The sequence below is a fragment of the Lonchura striata genome, chromosome 9 (assembly GCF_046129695.1).
Source record: "Lonchura striata isolate bLonStr1 chromosome 9, bLonStr1.mat, whole genome shotgun sequence".
NCBI classification, from domain to species: Eukaryota; Metazoa; Chordata; class Aves; order Passeriformes; family Estrildidae; genus Lonchura; species Lonchura striata.
This window is the reverse complement of record NC_134611.1, coordinates 9465041-9492986: the sequence shown is the minus strand read 5'-3', so window position 1 is coordinate 9492986 and position 27946 is coordinate 9465041. Positions and strand designations below refer to the sequence as shown.

At 45.3% G+C, this 27946-nt stretch overlaps 1 protein-coding gene across 2 annotated transcripts in view; it reads right to left on the bottom strand.

Annotated features, from left to right (window-relative positions):
* Positions 1-480: 480 nt before the first annotated feature.
* LRP8 (LDL receptor related protein 8) overlaps positions 481-27946 on the bottom strand; it is a 169864-nt gene continuing 142398 nt past the window's right edge. The window contains exons 5-19 of one of the 2 annotated variants that reach the window (XM_021529653.2): positions 24448-24810; positions 18134-18256; positions 17670-17792; positions 14751-14870; positions 14496-14621; positions 13609-13780; positions 11017-11244; positions 10382-10500; positions 8828-8967; positions 7527-7668; positions 6938-7090; positions 5964-6191; positions 4083-4151; positions 3670-3842; positions 481-2804 (exon numbers count right to left, since the gene is read on the bottom strand). In XM_021529653.2, the coding sequence (XP_021385328.2) occupies positions 2766-2804; positions 3670-3842; positions 4083-4151; positions 5964-6191; positions 6938-7090; positions 7527-7668; positions 8828-8967; positions 10382-10500; positions 11017-11244; positions 13609-13780; positions 14496-14621; positions 14751-14870; positions 17670-17792; positions 18134-18256; positions 24448-24810 (2318 nt within the window). In that variant the 3' untranslated portion in view covers positions 481-2765. The remainder of the gene's footprint in view (positions 2805-3669; positions 3843-4082; positions 4152-5963; positions 6192-6937; positions 7091-7526; positions 7669-8827; positions 8968-10381; positions 10501-11016; positions 11245-13608; positions 13781-14495; positions 14622-14750; positions 14871-17669; positions 17793-18133; positions 18257-24447; positions 24811-27946) is intronic. The other variant, XM_021529661.2, reaches the window with a different exon arrangement.

Sequence of the window (27946 nt, the reverse complement as noted above, 5' to 3'; positions counted from 1 at the left end):
GGAGTTTTGCAGCATGTTTAGGTGTTTTACCAGAAGCTCCAAGAAGAAACCAAGTCGCTTGCAATTAGTTGTTGAATAGTTCAGCATGTAATAGTTCGGGTGAAAAACTCCATCAATTGTGGTGCGGGCACTGCTCAGTTCTGGGACATTTTCTCACACTGGGAAAGGACTGGTGTACTTGTACCACTGGAGGTTTTACTCCGGTTCATCACTGAGTCAAGGAAATGAAGCTGGTGCTGTTTTTTCCATGTCATTTGCAGGTGACCAAAACCAACATGGCAGAAAAAGACACTTCAGAACAAAGTGCTCTGTTGTGGAATATGAACTGTCCCCAGTGCTCCTGTTGTGACACTGCAGCTGGGCAGCTGCATTACACAGCACTGCTCCCAAATCCCACTCTGGCTTTGGGCAATTAAGAGTTATGGAAAACTTAGACCAAAATATGATACAGTCCCCTTTCAGACACCATGAAGCAATTAGTTCAGTAATCCCAGATAAAAAAATTTAATCTTTCTATAGAAACAGTGCACTGTTTTACAAACGTGTTCATTTGGTTTCCAGTACAGCAAGTGTTACACAGAGCCCCCCCCACCCCTCCCTGGGCCTTTTGTCTGGAAGGTCAGAACTGAAACACAAAAGGCACCAAGCAAGGACTTACTCTAACAGAACTTCAGTATGACAAGACAGAGCAGAAATGATTACCATGTTAAATATCACCCTACCAATCTGAACCATTATTTAAAATAATTAATTTCTTAAAAAACAAATTTGGTATTTGACTTCTCAGTAGTTATAAATCTGTAAAGATTGAAATCAGCACTGCACATTGAGTTCATTTACAATGGTTTGAAAAAACCTGCAGTCTTTTACATGTGGTTTGTACAGGTTTGTTTGTGTGTTCTTAAAAAAGTATCAAAACTGTAGAACTTTCATATATATTTACATTCATCTGTTAGTTACAGTGTTATCACATACAGCCTTTCTCAGCTTTTTTCTTCATGCACACAGTGCATGGATTTATAGAAAGAGAGCTTCATACCTTAAAACAATAATGGGATAACTCATGTTGTCACTCCCTTAAAATCTAAAATTTGGAATAGAAGGATGCTTGATTACTTCTGTATTGTCTATGTATGCCATGAGGCATTTGAGATTATGTATTATGGCTGTAATGCATACCAGGGCTTTAAACATCTTCTTTCTTCTCTTAGTCAAGAACCAGCTTCCAGCTCACATTACTCTGTAAATTTATTCTAAAAGAAATGAAAAAAAAAAAAAAAGAACCACAACCCAAACCTACTCAGTCTGAGTTTTTTCCACTCACTCAAATACAAAAGCTTGGACTGACATAAAAACATGAGGAAGATTTCTCTAGGATTTGGTACAGTTCAGGGAGGTACTAGCCCATTATGCAGTGGGAGGTAAGTGTATTCACTTCCCACAGAATTCCCAGGAAATTCTATAGAATGAGATGAGAAAAGCCAAGTGATTTTCCTGTCAGGTGCAGGATGACCCAGCCACACTGGAAAGGCTGGGAGTTTTTAACCTGCTCTGGCCTCCTTGCCCAGTGCTCTGGGAGACCTGCCATGGGCAGCTTGTTCCACAGGCAGGACTTGGGAAGAGTTCTGTGTGTGCCACAGCAGCTCCTAAAATTGGATTTTTATCAGTATGAGCAGGGGACAAGTGCAAGGAGGGAAGTGACTTTTGTTATTATTTTCCTGATGAACCAGGGAGAGTGCTCACTTGGGAGTGTGGAAATATATGGCTAAATCTTTGTTTCTGTTAATTCTGAGCTGATTTAAGAGATGCAAGATCCCTAGTGAGGAAAAGCATTTAGATTTACATTTAGAAACAAAAAAACAAAAACCAAATCAGATTTGTACCAAGCTGTACAAAAAGCAACAACACAGCACAAAAACCCTGGATGCTGTAGTTTGTTCTGACTGAAATGCTGTAAGCAATAGCTCTCCAGTTAAATGCACTGCATGGATTCTTCATTGAAAGACTGGAAAATGTAAAAGAAGCCCTTAAGAGCCAGGATGGAAATCAGGAGCTGTTTGTTATGGAGTGCTTCACTAGTCAGCTATCTTACACTACAGCTCTTTCTTACATAGTGTCTTTAGACTTCAAAGCAAACTTTTCAAACATCCTGTAAATATTCAATTATTCCTATTTTTCATAAATGTAGGCTAGTAGTTTTAAAATATATGTATATATATTTATATATATGTATATATTTATATGCCTATATATCTATCTCATCCAGATAGATATATACACAGATAATCTATGCACAGCAAGCCAAACATACAAAAAATAAATACTCTCACCCCTCTACTATATTTACAGAACAGATCTTATAATCCAGATTTTGTTAATAAATATTTCTAAACTGCCTGTACAGAATTTATTTTACTTATGTTGATGGATAGCCACAAAGCATATTCAACATATTTACAAAATATCTATAAATATAGTCTTAAAATAAAGCAATAGCTACTGAACCTTCAGCCTGGCTGGTTATGTACATTGAGTTAGTAGCTCAGCTGTCGCTTATTCACTATCACAAATGGGTAGTGCAACAAGTTAAAATGTGTATAAAAGATTATACATACAAAACTCTCACATCCTTTGGATGTTTGCAGTTCATTATAACTTTGTGGTTACCCTTCTGCAACATAAATAATGACCAAAAAGAAGAAGCAGGTTCTGTGATCCAAAGCAGATTTGTTCAGTGTCTGATGATTGGAGCAGCATCTTCATTCTCACGGCAACCCATCATCTTCTAAGCTTAATGCTACACGCTGGGGAGGGAAAAAACACACTTTTGTGAACTGTGATACTGGTGCTAACTTGTACTTCTTGTTAGAACTCGCATGGCTGTCCCTACTGTATTGGTGACGAGTCTATTCTAGATAGTGATTTCTTTATTCCCCAAATGAGGACACTTGCTCAAGTGTTACTAAAGAGGTGCTGGGAAGTTTTCTGCCCATATATATTGGATAAAATTCCTTGTAAGGGATGGCAGTTTCTCCAGTGTGATTTTGTATGGGACCTTTAGATAATAGAGAACATTATCCACCCACCTGCCTGCCTGCAGGACTGTACTGCCTTCACTCATTACTCTGACTCTTCCTGTTCTCTTCTGAAAATACAATGCACTTATACCTGCCAGTGCTCCTGTCCCCAGGGATGGTGCTGTGACAGAGGATCCTTTTCCTTAACTTCTTACAGAACCTCAGTCACCTCTCCTTCTGAGGAATGTGACTTTTTTTTACTATAGAGAAAATATGCTCCTTGGTATGTAGAGAAACTGAATTTATCCTTAAGATAGTTTGGACATGTGGTAGCAGCCTAAGCACAGATAAAATGGAATCCAGTGGGGGATGAGTAATCACCTGTCCCATCCTGAGGTAGCTTTACATTTGTCAGATTGATACCCTGATTAGGACAATTATTCTTCATTTGACCTGAGTATCTGATCTAGAGCACTACATTCTAAGACAACTGCATGGGCTGCCAGAAGTTTGGGCTTCTGCCTAATCAATGATACTAAAGAAATTCTGGTTTTTGTTATTATGTGGCAAAGAAATAACACTAATCCAAATTCTCTAATGGAACTCTCAACAGAATTAATTTTCTCCAGCAGCCATCTCCTCAGGTACTTACTGCTGGGTACACGTGTCCAATTTGGGCAGTTCGCCCAATGTGGATTTCATCTTCGTCTTCCTCTTCTGTTGTCTTCCTATAAACTGGATTATCAAAATTCATGCTTTTAGTATTCTTCCGTTTCCAGTTTCTCCAGATGAGGTATCCCCCCATGCACAGCAAGCCAATGACCACTGAGGAGAGGGGAGAGAAAGGGCTGTTAGGCAGGCATGGATCTGCTGGGATGTTCCCATGTTAGCAGCCATCCTCATAACATTTTCTCAAAGCTGGGCTACTCTTCCCCAGTTCAGCAGTTCCTGTTCTCTTTCCCACCCCACCCCTGAAACTGGAAAAGTGTATTTACTGTGATAAATACAAAATTTGGGTATTGCATTTTGGTGAACTCCTTCAAAGGTTAAATCCAATCTGCTTACCCACAGGAATGACAATCCCAATCACAGCTGCTGTCACAGTTGAACCGAAGCCTTCATCATCATTTGCATCTGTAATTACAGAAGTGTTCGATCATTTAACTAGTTTGCTGCTTTTAAAGAATGTTTTTTGTTAGTACCTGTGCTGTTCTGCCTATCAGAAAGCTTTTTCAATTAAAGAATTTACAAAAAGTTTAATAATAGAATTATTCTGGTGACACTGAGCAGTGCACACAGATCTGGGCTGAGCCGAGCTCCTTCTCCTGAGGAACGAGGTCCCTGCAGCACTGCTGTCTCGCCGGGGGACAGGGACACCTCAGAGCTCGAGGCCAGTGAAGGGACACGCTCCAGGGCTGAAAGAGAAATGCGTGCTTGGGCCTCCAATTTTCACACACAAAAAAGGAGGCCATTTTAAAAACCTGACATTTAGTGGAAATGCCATGCACGCATCAGGGGACGGTGAATAGTATTCCTAAAAATTCACACTTTCTAGTATTGACACAGTGAGTGACTTATTGAGCTGTCAGAAAAAGAATGCAGTTCAAAGCCATCTACACAGCTTCTCTGTTTAATTTTTTCCTGTTTTATTATTTACAGCTAAGGAGTTAGTGAACACATCTATCCCTCATTGCTGCAGCCTGCCCCACTATGCAAGAATGGTCTCAAAACTCAATACTGTACTTAGAAAAAAACAATTACAGGAAATATAATTTTAAAAAATTCAATATAACCATTCAAGTTCTATACTTTAAAATGTTTGCTCTGAGCTCTCATATAGGGTATCAGTAGAGAAAAATTGCTTTTGCTAAAGTATCAGGAGTTGCAAGAGGAGGAACTAACTGTACTTTTTCTTTTGATACACCAATTCATGTAACTTCTAAATACTTCCCTGTGTCAGGCTATTCCATTACATAGTTATTTACTTAATAAAAACCCACACTATTTCCAAAGTAGACAATAAAAGAACTTTGCTTCCATGGCTTATTAAAAAGGCAGTTGTTGCATTTGAAAGAAACTTGCCCAAAGAGAACTGAAGGCATTTTAGCCATTGGACTGTGCTTTCCCCATGCAGCACAGTTCTACAGACAGGAGAGGTGTACTGCTCTTTCCAGATATAATGGAAAATATTTGTGGGAAAACAGCATTTCACTGTTTTTAAACATGCATGTCAGAGGTCTTGTGGAGCAAAATCTTTTCTCTGGACTAGAATTTTGTTTTTTTTTTTTTTAATAGCAGTTCAGCCTTTTTGTTTTGCCTTGGCAGCAGGACCTGGAGGGATTGCCTGCTAGCGCTGAGATTGAGCCTGGTGCTCCATTGAGGAGAGCCTATTAGTGCTCTCCACTGGGATACTCTTCTGATAAATAATGCAAAACTTCAAACCTGTGTCATGATGAGGCCACATTAACATGCCAAGCACGGACACACAAACCAGAGGCAGCTTGTCTTGGGCTGTAGTGATTCCACATGTCCAGCAGCACTAAAGATGCACAGAGGGAATTTTTCACCCAGAACTTGTGCTGGATCACATTAATTGTTAAACAATTAAAATAGGTGAAGCATCTGCAGAATCATCCATTCTACTGTTTGCAGCACTGAAGCTGGGATGCGCCAGTACTGGGCACAAGGTAAGGGCTGATGTGAACTCTCAGGGCTGTTCATGTGCCTTGGATAAAAGCTGATACAAATTCTATGACATGCCAAGTGACTGGAATTACAGCAGCCATCATAACCCAGGTGCCTGCAGAGAGAGGAGCTGATGTCTCCTGCTGTGCACCAGGGTGTGCCTGCACCTGACTCCTCTGGAATTCAGACATTAGGGCAGGTCTCCCACCAGTGCATGAGAAGCTGTGATATAGGAGAAGGAAAGGAATCTCATTCTCTTACAGTGCTGTGATAAATTGCTGTTTCCAGTGGTCATCTCAGAGTCTATCAGGATGGATGTGGTGGAAGGTAAATGACTTGGGGTGGTGATTGTAGCTTCTGGTACAGCTTTGGGAACAACTTCAGTGGTGTCATTGGCACTGCCAGGTCCAGCAGCGATGGTTGTGGTGCCATCAGCACGGGACGCGGTGGTTGTGGAAACCACTACAGGAGTTGCAGTGGTTGGAAGATCTGAAAACCAAGAGCAACAATGAAATTTGGTTAAAGCAAGTACACCTAACAAATCACAAATGGTGATATAACTCTAGAAAGGATTGTTATGTTTAATGAAGAGAAACAGAAACTAAATTCCAATTCTATTTCTCAGGTAGTCAAACTATTGACAGTGCTCTGCCTAAAGCTACAGAAATTATTTCCTGAAGTCAAGCTTGATTAATTAATACTAATAAAAAAAGCAGTCTGTATTGAAGGTAGCTAAGAAGACCACAAACTTGGGGGTTTTTGAGAACCTCTAAGATTCTGAATTTGTACCAGGAACTCATGGCATGTTAGGAAAAACTACAGTGAAGCCACTCGTCTCTTCAGGATATTATCAGCAACAACTGTGTCCTCTTCAGATCTGGTATCTATCTATACACAGATATATAGATAACTAAATATATATATAAGTATACATTGCATACATATATATATTACATGATTAATATATTATGAGTAATCAATTTTAATGGTTTATTGACTATTCACACTTCTAGCACTGATCCCTAGCTCTTTTTTCCCCCCCTTCCTGCCGTATCTTTTTCTGGTTATGCCTTCCAAAATAAGCAAGCTTTCAACAAAGGACGCCACAATGCTGCTGTGCTCAGAGGGCAGCAAGGAGTGGAATCCAGAAGTCAGTGTTTGAGTTTTCACCATCAGGAAATATATTCACTTAAGTATGATTTTGTTGGGACAAATGGAGATGTGATTGTATTTACCTTTGTAGCATTTTTTCATGTCAGGACCCAGCCACATATTGTCAGGACAGGCACATGTGTACATGGGGGAATGGGGAGAGATCTGAGGTGCAGGAAGACACAAATAGTCACAGCCTCCATTTGGCTGGGGGCTGAGCTCACAGGAATCTGGAGCTGTTCAAGGATGGAAGAAAAGACAAGTTATTTTTCTAATAATTTATTTCCTGCCCCTGGCAAAGAAATATCAGATCCTCTGAAAAGACCTTCTCCCACTCCCTACCTCAATTTATCAGGCTGCCTAAGCATCTTTACAGTTTGTACGGTAGAGTGGAACCTTACAAAGTACTATAAAAGCTTGCCAAATACATAATGAATGGGAAGCATCACAGTGACAAGAGTAACTCACTGTTATCAAAGATGCTAATTAAACAGCTATTAGCAATTGCAGATTCTTCAATAAATGCTGCTGCTGAATTAATTATGCAGGAACTTCAAACATTAGGCATTGATTTCCCATTATTACCCTCATCAAGAACCATCAGGGAGCATTTCATTTGCCAGCTCAAACAAACCTGATTCAGGGCCATGACATCCTGAGGACACCTCTCACCTTTGGGCTGCTTTAATTCATGAAACACCACGATGTCATGAGGGTTATTGAGATTCTCTGCCAGAATGGAGATGTCCAAGCCATTGAGCCTGTTTGCGCTGAAGATCGCCTCGTTCTCCAGGTCAGTCCAGAACACTCTGTCCTGCAGGAAATGAATGCACAGATTCCTGACCTGGTCTGCTCAAATCCTACTCCAGTTGGATTAAACTCCAGCAGTCAAAAAATCAGTGCACCATGCTCCTACCTTAGGGCACCTTCTGTTCTGCTACTTCTGTTGCAGCTTTTTTCTATTTTGGACAATGTTCAAAAGCCCAGCACTCCCACAAGTTTACAATGTGCCATGTAATTTTGAGTAGCTCTGAGACTGAGGTGAGCGAGCAGAAATTTGGTAAGGTACAGACAAGTCACATCTATGTTGTTTCTGAACTGCTTTTTCTTTGTAAGCTGGGGTAGATCATGAGCAAAGGGCCACACACTGTACTGGAAACATTTGTTACCTTGTTGACTTTTTCCTCCTTTCCCAAGATAAGATCTGCATTAAACAGGTATCTGTGAAGAGGCCCACGCCTAGAGCACACCTGGAAGCTGAGCATCTGTTTCTCTTTTATATTAGTATCTGTTGCATGGCATACTATGCCTGAAGATACAGAACTACTGGTGGAAGAGGTACTCAGGAATCACATTATTACCAAACAGTTTAATTGCTTGGTCATCTGTGTGTCCTGCTGCCTCCTAAACCCATGTTTATTTCCACAATGAAGCCACACTGCTGGACAACAAGCACAGCTTAGCAAAAGGGTTATCTGTTATTCTAACCAGGAAGGATAGAGAGAGGTGAAATAACCTAAGAGATCCTTCCAAATGCTGCTGATGGGGATAGCTCTGAAGAGCAACAATAACCTGGAGAAACCTGTGCACAAAGTTAGATGCCCAGATATCACACACTTCACATAGGAGGAATAAGGGATTTAAGGATAAGAGTTTTCCACATCCAGAACCCAAGTGGACCTTTCTGTGCTATAACTTACCTACAGTGAGTGCCAAAGTTGAAGCCTTTGCTCCCCTGGTCATTTAATGCACTGGTGCTGCATTAGATAAAAGCATGAGATAACACTTTGCTCTTGATTAAGGGCTTTAAAAACCAATTTCCCTACTGAACCCACACGAGGTTAATTGGTTTCTATAGCAGCGACTGCCCTCACTGAGCTCTGTGCTGTGCAAAAGGCAGAACTTTAAATCAAGAAGAGCTCTGAGACCTCTTGCAGGCTCCAGTCTGTTCTGCATCCGTTTTCCACTCTTACCTCAAACACTGCCAAGCCAAAAGGATGGCTCAGATCATCCACAGAGGAGATCAGAACTTTTCTGTTGCTGCCATTGAAATCAATGCAGGACAGTGAATGCAATTTGGAGTCTACCCAGTAGAGCCGCTGATTCAGCAAATCTGGAAAGTGAAACACAATGAAGCAAAATTACACACAGCTCTTGCAACTCTTGCTCTTGCCCAGCATGTTTTTCCTGCTGGCAGCATGACTAATCTCTTTATTATTGGGCCTCTTTTTTTTAACACTAGTTCTGATTTTGAATCAGTGCCCAGATATGCTGGGATAAGACCCTATAAATAAGATAAAAAAGGAGGAACATTCTGCTCTGTGTGTGTGGGGAATGCCTGACTGACAGCCTTGTACAGTGAGGTTCTTTTGTTACCAGGAGCAGCAGGGAAGCAGCAGTTTGGGCTTCCCAGATTCTCTCCATCAGTGCCTGAGTGAGAAGCTTCATCCCTCCCAAGGTTGTTCAGGCCTTGGCCTTTTGCTGGAGAACAACTACTGAGATTCCAATGAAACACCTCTCTGAAGGAGCTGTGAGATTCACACATTTTCAGTGAAGAAGAATCCTGGGCCAGGAGACCCTTCTCATGCTGCAGGCTGGGGGAATCTGCTGGTGGGGACATTCCTAGCACAACCAGCCAGGTTTGGAGAGGGTGCAGGTAACAGCAAGAGGAAAGGATCCAGTGTTACTTGGAATGCTGAGAATTGCATTTCTCTTTCTGGAGCAAATTCACTCATTTTGGATGGGATTCACTGAACAGAATGCAAGTGGATGAGAGCCAACAAAACAAGTCATTAATTAATTTCTTAATTACTAAATGATAACATTATTTGTTCACAGCAGTAGCACTTCAGCAGTATGTAACGGCAGCAGCATTTCCTTCTCCATCCTTGCCACAGCCAGCATTTTCAAAGCCAAGCAAAGAACCTCACATCTGCATGGTGTTAAACAGACACAGCTCCAGCTCCAGAGCAGGATGTTCCCTGCTGCTCCATGAAACCTCCTTCCCACTCTGCTGCTTGGTGTGCGAATGAGAACCACCACAGACCTCTGATGGCTTCTATTCACCCTGAGCAGCTGGGCAGGCAGGGAATGGTGACAGGGAATGGATGGGCTCTGCAGGCCCTGTCCCTCTCCCTGACACACTGTGCACCATTCAGCAGTCCAGTGCAGGATCCTGACACTGCTCCTGAGACAGGCCCAGGTACAGAGACATTTAACACCAAGGACTCAAATGCTTTTCAGACTCCTAAAGGTTTGCCACATTCTTCCCCAAAATTTTCTTTTGCCTTAAGGCACAAAGACAAGCAACTCAAGGCTCCTGCAGTGTGAGTTCTGACTGCAGCAAGACTTCCTATCTATGCTGCTGAAATAAGGGAGCTCATGTGAGCAGTAGTGACCGACTGACCAGTTTAGGATTTGTGTGTGCAGGTGCTTTTGAGCATTTATGATTTTGTTTTCCTACTTAACAATGAAACTAGATTTCCCTCAGCCCCAGTGGGTGCTGCAGCTCTGACCTGGGCACTTACCAAGTGTGATGCCATTTGGCCACTCGATGTTGTCGGTGACCAGCACCTGCCGCCCCACGCCGTTCAGACCGGCCTTCTCGATCTTGGCTTTGTCTCCCCAGTCAGACCAGTACATGAACCTGAGAGAGGCAGAGGTAAGAAAGCAATAACCTGGACTCCAGTTAAGAAACCTGCACTGCTGATTGCAGTAGGAGGTGCCCAGAGATTCTCTCCTTATGATAGCAGTTAATTCCTCTGGTGGAACCACATGCAGTTCTCCCACTGGGTAATCTGCCACAAAACTTGCACCAGAATGCAGCATCTCACCCCAGTAAGTAACCCCTGAAAACTCTCCTGCTGTGCTTGTTGGCTTTCACTCATCCAAATAGCCCAAACACAAGTCAGACAGACTTCATTTTCCAGCACAGCCTCTGTGCCAGGACCTGCTCAGGCCCATTGAACACATGAACTGGCTCTGAACAGACTTTGACAGCAGGAACCTTGCCAACTTAATGCTAGTTAAATCACCTCCATAATCCCATTGCACGGTGTATCTTAAAAGAGCACCTGAAGTCCTGGTGAGATGTGAACTATCCCCAGGTTTGTGACTAGAATGTCTCTGTTGGCAAAGGGGTGTTTGGGGTGTGCACACCTACCTCTGTGTGGGGTCCACAGCGATGGCTCTGGGCTCACTGAGGTCACTGTTGAAAAGTGTCCTCCTCCTGCTTCCATCTGCAGTGGCCACTGAGATGGTCTTGTTTCCAGAGTCTGTCCAGTAGATGTTCTTATGGACCCAGTCAATGGCCAGTCCCTCGGGGGAGTTGAGCTGGCTGTCGATGAGGATCACCTGCTCGGCCGTGTCACTCGCTTTGTCGATGTAGGCGCTGCAGGGACAGGAGGTCACAGGGCTCCCACAGGGCTCCCACAGGGCTCCAGAACTGGGCCCCAGGGGCAGCGTGGCTACACAGGAACCCTTATGGTGCTCCTACAACCTTCTGCTTTCTCCACAGCCTCTTATTTCCCCATTCCCATATGGCAGCATTTCCACGGTAGGGAACTGTGCATTTTGTCATTCTACCTGCTTTGTACTGTAACTGCACAATTCAGGAAAACATTTGACTTCTGGCATGCTAACTTCAACAGCACTGATTTGTGGGATTTATGGACATTAAAAATATAATCCCCAGAGCTCTGCTGAACAGAGTTGAACTGAACATGCAAGAAATGTGCTTAAATGTACCGCAGAATTAGGAGCTGCGTAGCTAATTATGACTCATCAAAAGAATTCATGAAGCTGCATTAATTTGGCAAGTGATTTCACTAGATAAAAACAAAATGTTCACTAAATATTAGTGGCAGCCTCAAAAATCTTTCAAAATGATAATGAAAGGCAGCAGACTCCACATGGATGTTTCATAAATAACTGGAATGTTGCTCCTACAACCACATAGTCTGATTCTGCTCTCAATATCAATTATGCTGAGTGCACTGAAATTAGTTATTCTGAGTTTGCATCAGTGTTTGCAGAAGCTTACTCTGGCTCTTAGAATAACTCAGTACATCTTAGAACAGTTATAAAGCAGCAGGAAGTTTCTGCCCCTCACACCAAATATTTGAAATCATAAGATGCTTCCTCTTCACTATCATTCCTTTGCTCATGGAATGAAAAAGTGAATTGTATGGAACCTGAGTTCTCCAATATCAGATTAGAGCCTTGGAATCGAAACATCTAACCTAGGAATTCTGACAGTTTTACAATCTGGAGTCAGGGCTGGAATGGCTGTGCAGAGTCATCCTGAATAACCAGCCCACTGCTGCAGTTTCTCTATGGTTTTGGTTTGTCTCTGACCCACCACCACAGGAATGGTACCTCAGGGCTCTATGGACATCTGACAGTGCTCCCAAGATTCCAGTATTCCAGTGTGACAAGCACCCCATGCTCTTAGTTCACAGCTCCAGGCCAGGTAATCCCTTGCCAGTGGAACTGCTGTGTTCCCTGCTTCCCACCTATATCTGCACAGGAGGGAAAGCAAAGAGGCTCCTGAAGCTTCCACAATGGAAGGGCTCAAGTACAGGAGACTTTTCAATTCTTGGAGTAACTAAATAAAGATTGACACCCCAAAGAGTCATCACTTCAACAGGACAGGATTTGGAAAGGCAAATGAGGTGACCATTATGAAAGACAGGCTCTCTTGCCAGCTATTACCTCCTGTACCACAGCTTTCACCTTGCAATAGCCTCTCAACCACAGACTGCTTGTTCCCAGGGACTCCAGCATATTTGCTGTTGGAGAGCTGCAGGAGCAGTGTCTTGAATAATTCTCTGTGTATGAACTCAGCCCTTGCTGAGACAGACCCAGTGAGTGCTGAGAGCTTTCTTCTGAACCATCCCCCCACTTTCAGAGCCCCACAGGCCCCTCAGGGTACCTGCCCAGCTACTGGTGGTCAATACCCAGCACAGCCTGGGCAGATATTCCTGCAGGGCATGGGAGCTACCAGAGCCTGTAGAAACCCTGGCTTGGCTCCCATGTGCTGACACCAGTCAGCCTGTGCCTGAGCATTAGCTGAAATCCAGAGCAAACCACTGCAGAAGCTGCAATAGCTGTGCAAATCAGAATATACACGGGGGATTTTCAGCACATAAATTAAATGCTTTTTTGGCCAAGCATACTCACAAGCCCGTAATAACTGTGATGGACACCATAAAAACAGCTGAAGGAGAGTGAGAATGAGAGTTACAGAATGTGTACTGTGGTCAGGTGCTGTGAAATTTAAATCCAGCCTACCAGTGGTCAGGTGCTGTGCCTACCAGAGACTGCAGTGGACAGCAGCTTGTGTCTGTGTTACTGCCTCCTTGCTCCCACCATTTGCCTGCTTTGTGCTTCCTGATGCCAGGTCCTTTGTGGCTTCCTATACAACACTCACAGCACAGCAGCAGCCTTGGCCCTGCTTTGCAGCATCCATGGTTCAGGAAACAAGAGCCTACATTTAACTGCTCGAGTGCAGCAGGATCTGGCATTGATGAACAGTCACCCTGTATTATCAAAGAGATAACTGCACAAGCCTCTGATGTCTTTATCTGTTCCCAAAAAAGATTACCAAGTCTGGGCCACAACAAGTTATCCTGTCAAGGCAGAAAAGCCCTCAGGTGCCCCATACCCTGCACTGCTCTCTGGACTGCTTTAGGGGATGCAGATGGAATGCAGCTTTGGCAAGGGACCAACACACACATCCTTTCTTGCCCCTTACCTGTAGATTTTTCGGTAGAACAAGTCACACCAATATATTCTGTTTGTTGACACCTCCACATCCAGCGCCACCACGTTCTTCAGCATGGGAATGATACGGGAATAGTCCCTTTTCACCAGGTCTATTTTACGGACCTCGTGGCGATTGGTGAAGATCAGGTATGGGCTCTTGCCTACCACAGAAAATCAGCACATTTGTCATTTCGCAGCTGTCCCAAGGGCTGGATTCAACTTTCATTTCTCAAACAACAGTGGAACTACCAGTCACTGATAGCTGTGTTTCTACAGAAGCTTTACAGCACACTGGAAGCAAGTGGAAAGTTGCTCCAGAGGCAGGGCTGTCCCACGCAGGCACCCCTGTGGTCCCTGGACACACACTGGCACTTGGACAGCCTGTTCTGCTAAGCCACGAGCAAAACTCTGGGGAATGGCCTCACCTTCAATTCATTTCAGCACAAAATCCTGGGCCAGATTTTGGTGACTTACAGCTGGGAGGGTGGAGGGCTGGCTCAGCTACCCTGTTTTAATCAGGATGTTTTCTTTCTTTCGTTCAATACTACTACCACAAAATGTTTTTGCTGCACTGTTTTCAATAACACCTGTCAAGAGACTTTCTTTTCTAGTTTCAGCTTCAAACAGCCAAGTAGTGACTGCAATCTTGCTCTGTACACTGTTAAAATATTCTGATCTGCATGATCAGTAGTTCTTGCCTAGAGACGCATCTGCTATTGCTGCAGCAGCTCTGTGCTGCTCACAGTGAAATTTCTTTGCTTGATTTGCCTGTTTCCTTTTGTTTCCGTTCCCCTGCCTCAGCCCTGCGAGCGTGTTTTCTTATCGGAGTTGTGCTGTTGAGCAAGCAGAGTTTTAGTGCCTGTGGCGTTGTCTTACCTACAGCTTTGCAGTTCTTGGACAGGGTGTCCATCTCGTATCCTTCGTAGCACTCACATTTGTAATCTCCCTTGTAATTAATGCAGATCTGGCTACAAGCGTCTGGATTCTCACATTCATCTATGTCTGAAAGGAGTGTTTGAAACCCATCAATAACTTGAAATCAAACCATCTGTGATGGAGCAATGCTCAAGTGAATATAATCACGTCTCTCTATGGTGAAACACAAGGGACTGCTGTTTGCATGTCAATTACCTCCACACGTTTTTTTATCCAGAAGCTTGTATCCAGGCGGGCATTCGCACTCGTAACCAATCTTCAAATCTTTGCATATGTGTGAGCAGCCACCGTTGTTCATCGAGCATTCGTTAACACCTGCAGGGGATACACAGACCACCTATGACAAATGGGGGCTTTTAGTAGTGAGATGGAATAAAATTAAGAAATTTCCTCAGAAATTTTCCCATTTCTATTAGTTTTGACGAGCATGAGTGCCTTCACAGACAGGAAGCCTCCACTGTATCACTCTCTTGCTCTTTATTATTCCAAACCAACACTAGGGGATCATTTGGACTCAAAGCTAGTGGCTGAATGAATGGGGAGCCCTGGGGATACAGCATCTCTGCATCTCATCCCTTCAGAGAGCTGCTGCTTTGAGCTGTTCTGCCACATGTGAGAAACTTCCAAGGGACCTCACCAGCATACTCCTCCTTCCCTATGTGCTGGTTCATGTTGACTTTCCTGAACAGTCTCTCTGAGCTTTAATAATTCATGCTGAGGGACTCTCATCTCCCAGGGGCCAGCTATTTTGAAATCCTCTATTTTCCCATCTAGCTCCAAGGAATGATCTATGTGAAAAATTCCAGAAAACACTGAAGTGCAGTCTGTCAGAGATATTCCATTAGCACTGAGATACAGTCCTCCCACAAACACGTCCCCCACAACAGTCTTTGCTGGCACCCCCAGCAGCCCCAGTGTGCAATTTATGAAGCAACAGCCCCTATCCTCTCTGGGAGCCTTTTCTAATCCAAGGCTACCTCTCTGATCCTGCTCTCAAGTGCTGAAATGAAAAACAGAAGAAATGGATTCTTGAAAGTAGAACTGAATGAGAGGTTGGGAAGAACTAATTTCCTGTCAGAGAAAACATTTCTTCTTGTTTTAACTGACCTACAAAAGGTGAAGGGAAAGTTCTCTCCTTAAGGAAGACTGCTGAACAGGAGCTGTTGCATTTCAGGGATAGTGGACTCACCAGAACAAGGAAAACTGATTTGCTCCCATCTATAATGCAATTTAAAGGCAAATTTTTCATTTCTCTTTTACTTCTTGCTTCCTTGCACACTGCAGGTGAGCAGCACAGCAGAGCTATTAAACCATTGCTCTTGGAAGAAAATGGAAACAACCACAACCCAATTAAGTCAGTAAGACTGGGAAAATACCATGCCAGAAGGAATCCATCTCAGCTCTGGGATGCTTTCACCTTCCTAGCAGGGACACACAGAGATATCAACACATAATTAAAAGAGCAAGTTCACCAGGCTCTGAGAAGCTGCCTACAGTCCCACTGTGTGTTGTCATTGTTCAGTGACACTTATGGACAAAAAGCTCCTACACTTGCACAGGTCTGTAGCAAATTGGGTCAACACGCACAACTGCTCTCCGCAAAATACTACAAAGGCTCTTTTGATTAACAAGCCAATTCTCACTCAGGTGATTCCTGTGGTTTCAGAGGTGCTCTCTGAAGTGGATTTAGGGGCTGTAAATCAAGTGCTGGTTCACTTGCTGCACTTCTCAAGAGGAGCTGAAGAGGAGCCAAGCAGAGCCAGGCAGGAGGACCCCGGGAAGCTGCTACTCTTCACCCAAACCTCAGCAGTATATTCTCTGCCTGACTGAAATAGCCAAGCGTTGTCCTGCCTTCTGAAGTGCTTTTCTGGGGACACTCAGAGGGCACTGCAGAGTTTAGCATGGCCAGACAGACACACCGGGCTGGGGAGTTTGTCCTGCACCTCTGCCTCCTGTGGGGATAACCTGTGTGTGAGCATTATAGTCACAGCACTGTGTCTTTTGAGAAACACCTTCCCCTGGGGGCTCTTCTCTGCTTCCCAACTCAGACAATGCCTCATTGTCAGCCCAGGGCTGCACCAATCATGGCACCGTGACCACTGCTTGAGCACCAGCCCAGCTGTGCCACTGCCCATCTCCTGTGACAAACTGGGCTGCCAGCTTTGTTGGGAAACCTCCACAGACAGACACAGCAACACCTACTCAGAAAAACAGGGAGATGTGGATTAGTGGAAGAAAGCAAGGGCACTGAAAGCATGAGGTAGGAGCATCTTCACTAGGCATGCACACATTCTTCCTTGTCTAAAACAGGGAGAGACTGACAGTTCTTCCTGAACGGGAGTTATTGAAGGGGCAGCCACTGAGCTCCACATCATCATGGAAGGAGATGCCTGTTCAAGGCATCTCTGCACAGGGGAAAACAACAAATGTGTTTGAGTAGTGCTGCAGATTGGGGCTGGTGCCCACAATGCCTAGTGGGAAAGGCTAGAGAGGGCTGTCCTACGGAGAAGGGCATAGCTCTGTGGCCTGGACTCTGTTCCCCTGGCTCCAACAGCCCCAACTTTCCTGGCATTCCCACAGCCCAGAGCTGGCAGGACACTGCAGAGAGCAGCCTGCTGTCATTGCTGAGGGAAGCAGCAACAACATGTACAACCCAGAAATGGCTAAAGTCCTCTCTCAGGGGTTGCTGCCACTCTACATTTTTTCACCTTCAAAGCATGTTCCCAACACTGTATTTTTATGGTGTTATCATCATCTTAGAATTCAAAGATAATTTAGGCACTGAAGCTAAAAAAATTGGTCTGTGTTGTGGAGGATACTAGTATTTGGGGAGAGGGGGAATTCCTCATTCCTAGTCCCGTGCTCAGTTCATACATCCCTCCAAGAATAAAAAACTGAGTGGAGAAGGGTACAGTTCAAACTTACAGATGATCAGACTAAGCTACTAATTATATTCATAAGAAGGGTGATGAGAGAATAAAGGCAAGGAAAGAGGAGCAGAGTGAGAAATAGCATTAGCAGCTACATGTGGTTACATTCAAAGCTGTGAGCACCAGATGGAGAAGAGGGGAAGCAGTTACAACAGGAGCAACACGTAGAAGGCAAGTACTGTACCACAATCTTTCAGAGGCTCGTCAGACCAGTCCCTGCAGTCTCTATGTGAATCGCACACTTTGCCTCCGTCAATGCACTCTCCACTCTTACACTGAAACTTGCTGGGACTTTCACATGCTGACTCTGTCATGGTGGGCAAGAGAGGAAAGCAGCTAAGTTAGATGAGGCTCGTGACAACAAACAGGCTGACATAAAGCTCAGGAGGGCGTCATTAGCAGACATGGGATGGGATTAAGTAAATGAACATTGAGCCTGAGCATCATGCAAAGAACTTTTCTAGTCATGCAGTCTGCCTGGACATCACAATCATCTTTCCCAAGCAATCCCACTGCCAGAATAGCTTGAAACTGTACAGGAAGCAGCTTGGCATGGCCCAGAGGAGCGGCACAGGCCTCTTCCCCTTCCAGAGGCCACACAGCCCTGGCAGATTTACCCCATGGAGTACAAGGAGCACCTGTACCCACCTTGGACACAGCCGGCCTCGTCACTGTTGTCAGGACAGTCGCGCACCTTGTCACACTGCTTTGCTCCATGGATACAGGCCCCATCACCACACTGAAATTCATCTGGCTGGCAGGTCACCAGAGCTTTAAGAAAACACATTCAAGCATCAGCCACATAGAACTCAGTCCCTTGTGTAACACCTATCAGCCATGTCCCTCTGACACTGCTGGGGTTGCATCCTCTGTCAGCAAATGTCAGAGTATTGGCTGTTTCCACCAAAGCAACAGAGGCAGAGGCAGCAGCTTCCTCAGCCACTGTTCTCCTGTGCCCCCCTGCTGTCCCAGATCACCCTCTACATCCTTGGGAAAACAGCAGCAAAGCTCATATGAGGATACCCAGTCAAAACAGACCCAATGCTGGCAGTGAAGCTTCTCAGGTGACACAGAACAAAGCAAGCAGGCAGCAAAACTCCCAGCAATGGGCAGCTCTGGAGGCTGCAGTCTGTGGGAGGCCAGGCTGCTTTCTGACTGGGAGTATACAGTGACTCTGGGTAGGCAAAGGCAACTCCTCCTCAGCTCTCCTTCCTTCAGAAAAAAAAATACATTTCAGATACACTTCGAAACATGTTCGGGCTAAGGCCCAGGCAAGAGACCTGTAGTGACTCTGCCAAAGCAGTGTGGTCACGGTAGGGATAGGCAGCAATGAGACACGATCATCAGGTTACCAAATGCCCATGAGCCAACAGCCCACTGGAAGGCAGAAGAGCTCTACTGCACTGTGATGTTTCTTGGGGTTTCCAGCCCTAAACACCTCCACAATATCAGCCCAGTTTTCATGCCTGAAATTCTTTTTTCCAAGTCAGATTATAATGGACTCAAACCAGATCTGATAAACAGCAAAGCTGGGGAAAAACATAAACCAGACTTTGCACTGACCATGCTAAGAGCAGTCATATATCTCTCCCCAAGTTACAATGAATGAGAGACCTTGCTAGCTGGAACCAGCCCTGTGCTGACACAGGGTTCAGGCAGCCTGGCAAAACAGGCTCCTCATTCCTGGACATGTTTTGCAGCTTTTTTCTGAGAGGCCCCTTGGATGTGTTCGCAAAATCCTGTTAAGGCAGCACACCCTGGAGAGTTCCTGATTCCAGACTTTCCATCGTGTGATTGTGTCCTGGTATGGGCTGACAGAAAATCACTGCTTCTGAGCAGTGAGGGGAGGCCAGCACTGGTGTTACTACATGGGAGGTGAGAGCTGTCTGCAGACTGCCCTGGACAATTTGACAGGTTGGTTCTAATATAAAAATGAGTAATTTCAGATAACCCAGGAAGTGCTGCAGACATGAAGTGAGCCAGCATCAATACCAAAAAGTATCAGTTGCACAAAGATTCCACATTTTGGTGACTGCATCCCACAGGATGCAGGATCTAGGTTCTAAACTGCTTCACTGGACTAGTTCTAGTGCATCTTCAGCCAGCAAAAGGCATCAGAGACAGGAAAAGCCACGACTGCAGGGCTGGAGGGGGAGGGAGAAATCCTGTCATTAGAAATACACAGTATTCACATGAGGAAAGTTTGGAAATAGCACTGCTCCTTGGAGAGGAAAGCCATATGCACTATATTCATAAAAAGCTGCAAAGTGAGAAAAAAATCCCAAGCAATAAGCACAGTTATGAGACCAGCTGTGCTGCCACATTTCAGCTAATAAACCCAGGCACAGGAATGGAAAACCTCAGTGGGACATCAGGGACAGCAGCTCCAAACGAAACACATGGGATCTGCTGCTCCACCAAATGCAGAAGAATGAAGGAGGGAAAGAAACAAAGCTGTGGTCTGGTAGAGTCACAGAGCACAGGTCTGGAAGTGGTACCAAAAACTCCTGCAGGGGGGCAGAATCACTTCTGCTTAAACTGTTCCTGGCATGTACAGCCACCTGCCTGGGGAGCCCTGACCATGGAGAAAGCACCCTCCTCCACAGGAAACCCTGAATTCTGCCAAGCTAAACCTTGGCCACTTCAAGGCTTTCCAGTTGTCTCACTGAAAATTCCTTTGCCAAAATTATTTCTTGTCTTCACCCCTAACTTGAAAACCAGCTTGCTTCACCTTTTTGTAGCAACTTCTATGTGTGGAGGTAGGATAGGATGGTCCTCCATTTTTGACTATAAATATTAACCCCTCACAAAAGTGTAACATGTAATTAAAAGCAATGTGGTTTTGTCTTTTCTGGAGCAGAAACAGGTCTCCAGTTTATCAAGTAAATCTGTGTGACAAAAGCTACACATTTGGAAGACAGCTGCTATAAAACCTATAATTGTCTTCAATTGTAATCTTCAAAGCTCTTCTAAAAAGCAGTTATAGCTAAATGCTAAGAACAAAAAGATTTCTAATCCTAAAACGAATTAAGGAGAATTTAGTAGGAATTGCAAAGACAATGTTGCACAAGCATCACAAGACAGAGAAAAATGACAGCACAATTCTTAGCTCAGTTGCTACAGAGACTGCAAAACACACATGTGATGCTGTACTCCACTGCACAAAGCTTTGCTTCAAGAAGAGACAGAAGTTTGGAGACCAGGCTGGGTTTCCTGGCTCAGTTCTCACTCCATCAGAACTGTGGAAGTTCAGACCTTTGAGGAGCAGCCTCTGAGCCTCTTAACAGACATCTAGAAAAGGCAGATACAATAATGGCTCTTACTGATTACAAAGGCACTAAAATGCATATATGGCATTTCTAATTTTTGCTGCATTTTTCAGGAGAATTCCATATTATCCCGAAGTCAAGGCACTAACCCATCTTACCCCACTGGCAGAGCTGACAGCAGGTTCCCATTAAGGCCATTCCCAAGGAAAAGCAATAACCCAAGAAGAGAGAAATGCTGTGCTCTTTATTTGCACAAGATATTCAGAAAATTGCTGTGCCTAATTTGGAAGGTTTAAATCAGTGAAATCTCAGTAGTTTTACAGCCATCTCCTCAGCAAATCAAATACAAAACTAATTACCAAAGCCCTGCTAAATTAACAGACCTCCTCAAAGAGACACACTTCCCATTTACAAATCCTGGGCACAAAGCTGCATTGCTCAAATTCAGCAGGTATATTCCGGACTCCAAACCTGAGCCTCAGTTTCCTCTGGTTTCTGTTTTTTTTCCTTCCTCCCCAAAAAAGAAAATCCTATCATTTGCAAAATGCATCAATCCCATTTTATAGATGGGGAGACAGAGGCAGGAAAGTGTGAGGTCAGGTCTCAAGGGGTGTGTTTTCTTGCTGTCAGTTGTAAGCATTATTTATTCTCCCTCCTGGATGCCTTAATGCAAGTTGCAAAGGACATTTTAAAATATAACCGTTCCAGATTTGGAGACTAATAAATCTAACCTAATGTTCATTTTATAAATATACATATATACATATTTGAATATATATGCTATGGAAAAAACCCCAGCCACCCAATGTTCTCATACACAGCTTTCCTGAAATGACTCATTCCTTCCCATTTATTTGCTGTCTTGCTGCCAAAACCTGTTCACCAATTGTCACCCTTCATTTCTACTCTCCTCATTTACCAATCCAAAATGTTTATAACAAATGATGGTTGATGGCCTCATGACCTTTTTTTTAAAGCATTAATTCCCATCCCTCTGTTTATACTGCACAAACCCCATATGATCTCCACTTGCAAGAGAAGATGTAGTGGTGGGATCTGCAGTTTTAATCAAGCCCAGCCAAGGGGCCCATGTGGCATCCCTGACAGAGCTGTGTCACACATCTGTAACTCTCTGCATGTCCTATGATCTCAGAGAATTTCTGGGGAGGAAAATAATCAGAAAGGTCCCTAAACTCTTCAGTCCACAGATGAGCAGTGATGCTGAGTTTCGAGAGCTCCCAAATATCCCTTACTGCAGGCAGGTGCACTCCAGCAGCAGCTGCATTTAGCATGGGGAAGCAACATTAATTTTGGTTCTGACCCAGCCAACACATCAGCTACAGAAGCACTCAGTGCTGCAAGGCCTCTCTCAGTTGCTGCCTCAGAGAATCCCATCCATGCAGCACGAATGGCCATGGGCTCACACGCCGCTGTGGCACTGGGGTGCAACCAGAACCAGGCACTGTGTGCAGAGGAGCACTGAGGTAGCTAAAACAATGGGGCTCTGAATCCCACTGTTCCCCAATCCACAGGACTGAAGGCAGCAGAATCAGCTCACATGCTTGTTTCTCCCAGGTAGACAAACTGCACATTGTGTTGGACTGAGACTTTCTGGAAAGAGACCCTTGATGCGCTAAATCTCCACTACTCAGAATTCTCTCAAGTCACTTCTGCCACATTTCCCCCTTTCTCCACTGGTTGTCAGCACCGTGCTGTGCTGCAGCGGTGTCCAGCTGTGTCCTGGGAGCTGCCTCTGGAAGTGCTGCTGGCCGAGGCTGCTCTGCAGCTGCTCTGGAGCTGTGCTCCTTCGGGCCTGCCGGCTCGGCAGTTTGACATGGCTGGACATGGCCGGTGCCTGTCACACCAAGGAAAGAAGCTGGGGAACAGTGAGCCCTCTGCCTGTGGAAGGTACAGGGGCACAGTCCCACTCCTCTCACCCAGCAGAATGTCAAAATAAATGGGGCCTGTAAAAGACTTAACATTTCAAGTTGAACAGGGATTGAAATTTAAGAAGCATTTCATCAGAAAGCACCGTCAGTGAGCTTCTCCACTTGGCAATAGAAGGGAGCTCACCTTTCCCTCTCCTGAGCTGTCCAAATTCAGCCATCCTCTCAGGTTGCTGTCACTGCAGGGAATGCATCCCATGGGACAGAGATCAGTTCTGCTGGAGTCCCCTGTACCAGACACCAGTTCTTCACCTTTGTTTGTAACATAGCCTTTGCCACTGCCCTGATTTGGAGGGGACACAGGTACAGGACTGCCTACAGGAGGTCTCAGAATGAAAACAGGCACCAAACCACCCAGGCTGCCCCAGCCAGCAGTGCCCATCTCCAGCAGCTGTGCTTCTGCATGGCCTTCCTGAAACAGAGCCAGGAACCAACTTTGTCTCCGGACTCCGTGGTCCCTGTGGTCCTTCAGAGCCTGGCAGTACTGCCTGGGTACCTGCTGCCCAAGAGCTCTGTCAGCACCTTCTTGGAGATGTAGGAAAAGACAGCCTACCCAATCCACCCCTCCTCAGGAGGGGTTGACAGTCTTGCACCCAGCAGCCAGAGCTGCTCTCTTCCTAACAAAACATTTTTGGCTTCTCTGATTCAGCTCTTGCCTCTCTTAAGAGACCTTGGCAACTTTAAAAGCACAGCAGCTCCAGGGAAAACCTGTGGTTCATCCCTCTGCTCTCCTGCAGTGCAAACAGTGGTGTCTAGGATTCACTATGTCCTTCTCTTGTTAAAGAAGCCACTAAATTTACACCTGCTTCTCTGCCTGGAAGGAAGTCTGATCCCCAGCTCCTTGAAGGGCTCTCCCACACTGCTGCTCACCAGCCTGGCCTTGGTGGTGTCATGGATATGAAAAGATGGTGCTGGCAAAAGTGGTCCATTTTCTTAGATACCTTGCAAAAATCCCTGAGTTTTCTAGCTGGTTGCTGCCTTCCTCCCCAGAGGTGGCCCAATGTCAGAGCTGCTAAGTATAAACAGCTATGTAAATATTTAATTTCAATCTTGTCATTATGAATATTCTAGCAAAACATTTTGCTCTTGTTTTCTTCTCTCTCCTTCTTCAGGTAAGTGACCAGCTTGAATAGTTTAGTGGCTAAAAATGGGTGAAATACTCAAAATACCACACATACCAACACCAACTTGTTAAATGCATGAAGCCAGCTGAAAATAAATCCATTATTTATTAGCTCTCTGCCTTTATCAAGCCAAGCTCAAAGTGTATTTCAAACTGGATTCTTCAGAGGTACTTCTCTTGACTGTCTTGTTCAGTATACTCCAACTTCAGAGGCAGAAAATATTTTTTTATTTTTTTCTGCTGATCATATATTCCCTTTAGCATAGCAGCTTCTAACCTCTGGGCTGTGACCCCACCATGCAACTTGAGGGCTTTGAACATTTCTCCCATTTTTCACTCCTTGTCTTTCTAGTGAGACAGAACTCTTCTGAGGCATGGTACCATCCAACAGCTCTTACACCTCCTCTGTGGATTCTGAAGGAAAAGGCACAAAAGGAGTGTGGAGTACACCTGACCCTGCTGGGCTGGCCACCCAGCCGTATCATGTGGGACACAAGCGCTCCTTGTCTGGCACAGCTGCTGCTCAGACATCAAAGCCTTGCCTTCAAACACAGCCCACGGCAGCCTCACGGCCCTCCCACCCCAGCCCAAGAGAGCCCTCGGCCGGCCCCTGCAGCCACTCACGGCAGTCCTGCTCGTCAGACTTGTCCTTGCAGTCCTCGTCCCCGTCACACTTCCAGTTGAGGTGGATGCACTCGCCGTTGCCGCACTGGAACTCGTGGGCTGCGCACGTGTTGAGCGCCTTGGCGTCGTAGCCGCACTTCTCCACGGACTCGTCCGACTGATCCTCGCAGTCGGGCTGGTTGTCGCACACCCACAGCTCGGGGATGCACACGCTGTTGTTGCACTGGAACTCGCTGGGGTTGCAGGTCAGAGGGGAGCACTTCCTTTCGTCGCTGCCGTCCCCGCAGTCATTGTCACCGTCGCACACGAAGATGATGGAGATGCACGACTTGTTACTGCACTGGAACTCGTTGGGAGAACAGGCTTGGGAATAAAAACAAACAAGTGAGCTGGGAGGTCTCCAACCCAGCCCTCACCACTGGCCCAGCTTTAGCACATTAGGGTCGTCTGAGGGCAAAGGCACAAAGGCATTACCAGGGCTGTCCTATCACAAAACATTTCTCCCAGAGACAAAGAGCCGGTGTGCCCACAGCCTCCTCAGCTCCTCAGGATGCATCCTCTAGGGACCACGGCAGCCCTGGAGAAGGAGGGGCAGTAGGGCTGTGGGAACTGCGGGGGCATCGCTGTCCTGGCACCGAGGAGCAGCCAGGGGAGCCCCGGGGCCGGAGCCGGGTGAGCCCCGGGCGGGACCAGCAGCACGCACGGAATGGGAATGGGAAGGTTGCATGGAGAGGCTGGAGCTGTGCTGGCAGCGCCGGGGCTCCACTTGGCTCCACGCTGACATTACCAGCTTCCTGACTTTCGTAAGCACAGAATCAGGTTTCAGGATTTCACAGTATGCCTGGTTTTGGACATATTAAGTGGGATGTGTAGGGTAAATATTTAGTGAGTCGAGCATCAATTTAGCTGCAATCTGCCAGTAAGGCCCTTTACAACACGCTGAATGCCTTCCCTGGAAATCACAACTCAACATTAACATACAAATGAGGCGCTTGTCAGATAGAAGCTGAGTGGAGCACTCTCCTCTGCAAGCCTAATGGACAGCTGAACCAGAGATGCCTGCTCAAATTAAACTTTCAGGTACTACAACAAAGTGCAGTTCGCAGTCACTTTATTCCATCAAGGTGTGGGAGAACCAAAACCATGGAAGAAATTCTCCCAAAACTTACAAAGGAATTCTGCTTTTGTAGTTTCAGCCCTCTACAGGGAAGTTATGGCTTTGATAAATTACAAGTACAATAAATATAAATGCATATGAATTACAATAAGCTTTTTTTTTTTTTTTTTTTTACATTGCACTTGGGAAATTTTTGTCTTCAGAAGCAGAACTACTTACTGGCATATGTGCAGAGCCCCTACACCAGAGCACACCGTTTAGATGGTACCAATCACTGCAATGGCAATTGCACCTGGAAAGCAGCAGAATCCCTCTAAAAGACCTGTCATATCCCAGATTTCAGCCAGTGACAGGAACCCAGTGGGATTCTACTGCAATATTATGTCTGGTTTATACCTGGGAATAAAGCTGTATTATCCAGCAGTTAGGAACAGTCCACTTGCACAGATGCCTAATTACATTTTGTCTGGCAAACTCGCTGGGCTCTGCCTGATAACCTAAGCAGCCTCTCATTTTACATCAGAACATGAATATACACACACACACATACACATAGGTTTACACAAACACACACACCCCTTTCCCCTGCTGTCCTTGCTCTGTCCCATTTAGCCCCAGGTTTCCATATGTTAGAGCACAGCAATACACCTAATTAGAAGAGAAAGAAGATTGCCTTCCTTGCTGCAATGCTGCCATGCACTGGCCAGGACCCAGGCTCTCTCCAGCAGGGAGAAATGTTAAAGAGCATCTCAGCTGCCCCGCTTGACACCAACAGAGCGAGGCACCAAAGGAGCTGCTCAGCTCCTTCTGCACTGCGTAGAGGATTTTAGATACTGAGATGCTCTCAGGAGGCACCTGTCCCTTGGAACAGCCACAGTTTCTCCTCTCCAAACAGAAGGAACTAATACTGTGAGGTGAATTCTTCTCAGGAGGACATGAAATAAAAGCACAGTCTGGTGGAGAAGCATCTAAAAACTCCTCTATTTCATGGCAAACTTGAGACCATTAAAATTCTCCGAATATTACCCAAATTCTGCTCTTTATCTCCATTCAGCAGATTTCTCTATCCTTACCCCATAACTAGAAATCATCTATTAACCCTGCTGATGAGTACACAGCTATATAACTTAACACTGTCTTCAGAGAACTGCATGGAACATGGAACTGCATATGGAACATTGCTCCATAAAGTGGAAATTCAAGGTAACAGAATCTTACCAATCTGTTTTAAAATGGTAGTGGGAAAACAGGAATATTTCTATGGCTATGTACAGCTTCTGTAACAGATAAAGACTGAGAAGAAGAAATTGATTTTCTGGCATTTTGATGAATCTCAGAAACAGAGCAAAATCTTGCATAGTTCTTCGATTCTTAATGTTTGGGCAAGATTGTAATGATTTGCACATTCTAAATGTGCATGAATTTCCTTTCCACCAACTGTAATGAGCCCCTCTTTCCCCCCTCGTTGTTTTCCTGGTCCCACCCCTACCCCTCCTCCTGTTTGTACATATTTTCCTTCAGAAATCTGCTGCACTGGCAAATTAGCGACTGATAAACATAGGAGTGGGATACAGATAATGGAAGTTTGCACAAAAGCCCCTCCTTTGTACCTACAAATCCCAGTACAGATATAAAATTACTGATAATCACAGCCGGAAAGTAGAAGCAGTTCAGCTTTTGTAACCTCTCACGAGGACTTTCTCAGTGAAGCCTAAGAATTGCTAGCTAGAAAATTGCATGGTCATGATTATTTTATTTCTTTTTAAAAATTAAGTTCAGTGTGACGCCAGCACCAGAGAGTGCAAGCTCTCTCCACGAACAAGCACAGCACGTTGGCTGTTGGCAGCTCCCCTCTCCAACCCCACCGTCCTTAGGGGGGATCGAGCAGTTCCCTCTGGGTCACACCCGCCTCCAGCACAGAGCTCCAAGCAGCCCTGCCATGCTCTGCTGCTGCCATGGCAGGGCAGATAGCGTCCCAAGAGCCCTCCCTGCTCCCTCATCTCCCCGGCAGAGAGCCGGGATCCTCTGGACAGGGCCGGGCAGGGCTGCAGCTGCCAGCGCCGCGGAGCAGAGCTGTGCCCGGGCAGAGCCGCTGCTGCTGCCGGCCCCTGCGGCACCGCCTGGCACCAAGAGCCCATCAATAGACACCCAGCTACCTTACCCAGCGCCCAGATGGGCATGGGGCAGGAAAGCCCCAGGGACAGTTTACTTCACATCCCCTTCCAGAAATCTGTCCGGGAACCTCGCAGTCCCATCGCTACGGTATTGCATTGCCTCCACAGCATTTCAGTAGGAAATGTGCCAACAGTAATTCAATGATCACTGGGATATTTTTTGACTTGAGCAATTTGTTTGCATTCTCCGAATTTGCTGCCTGTCCTA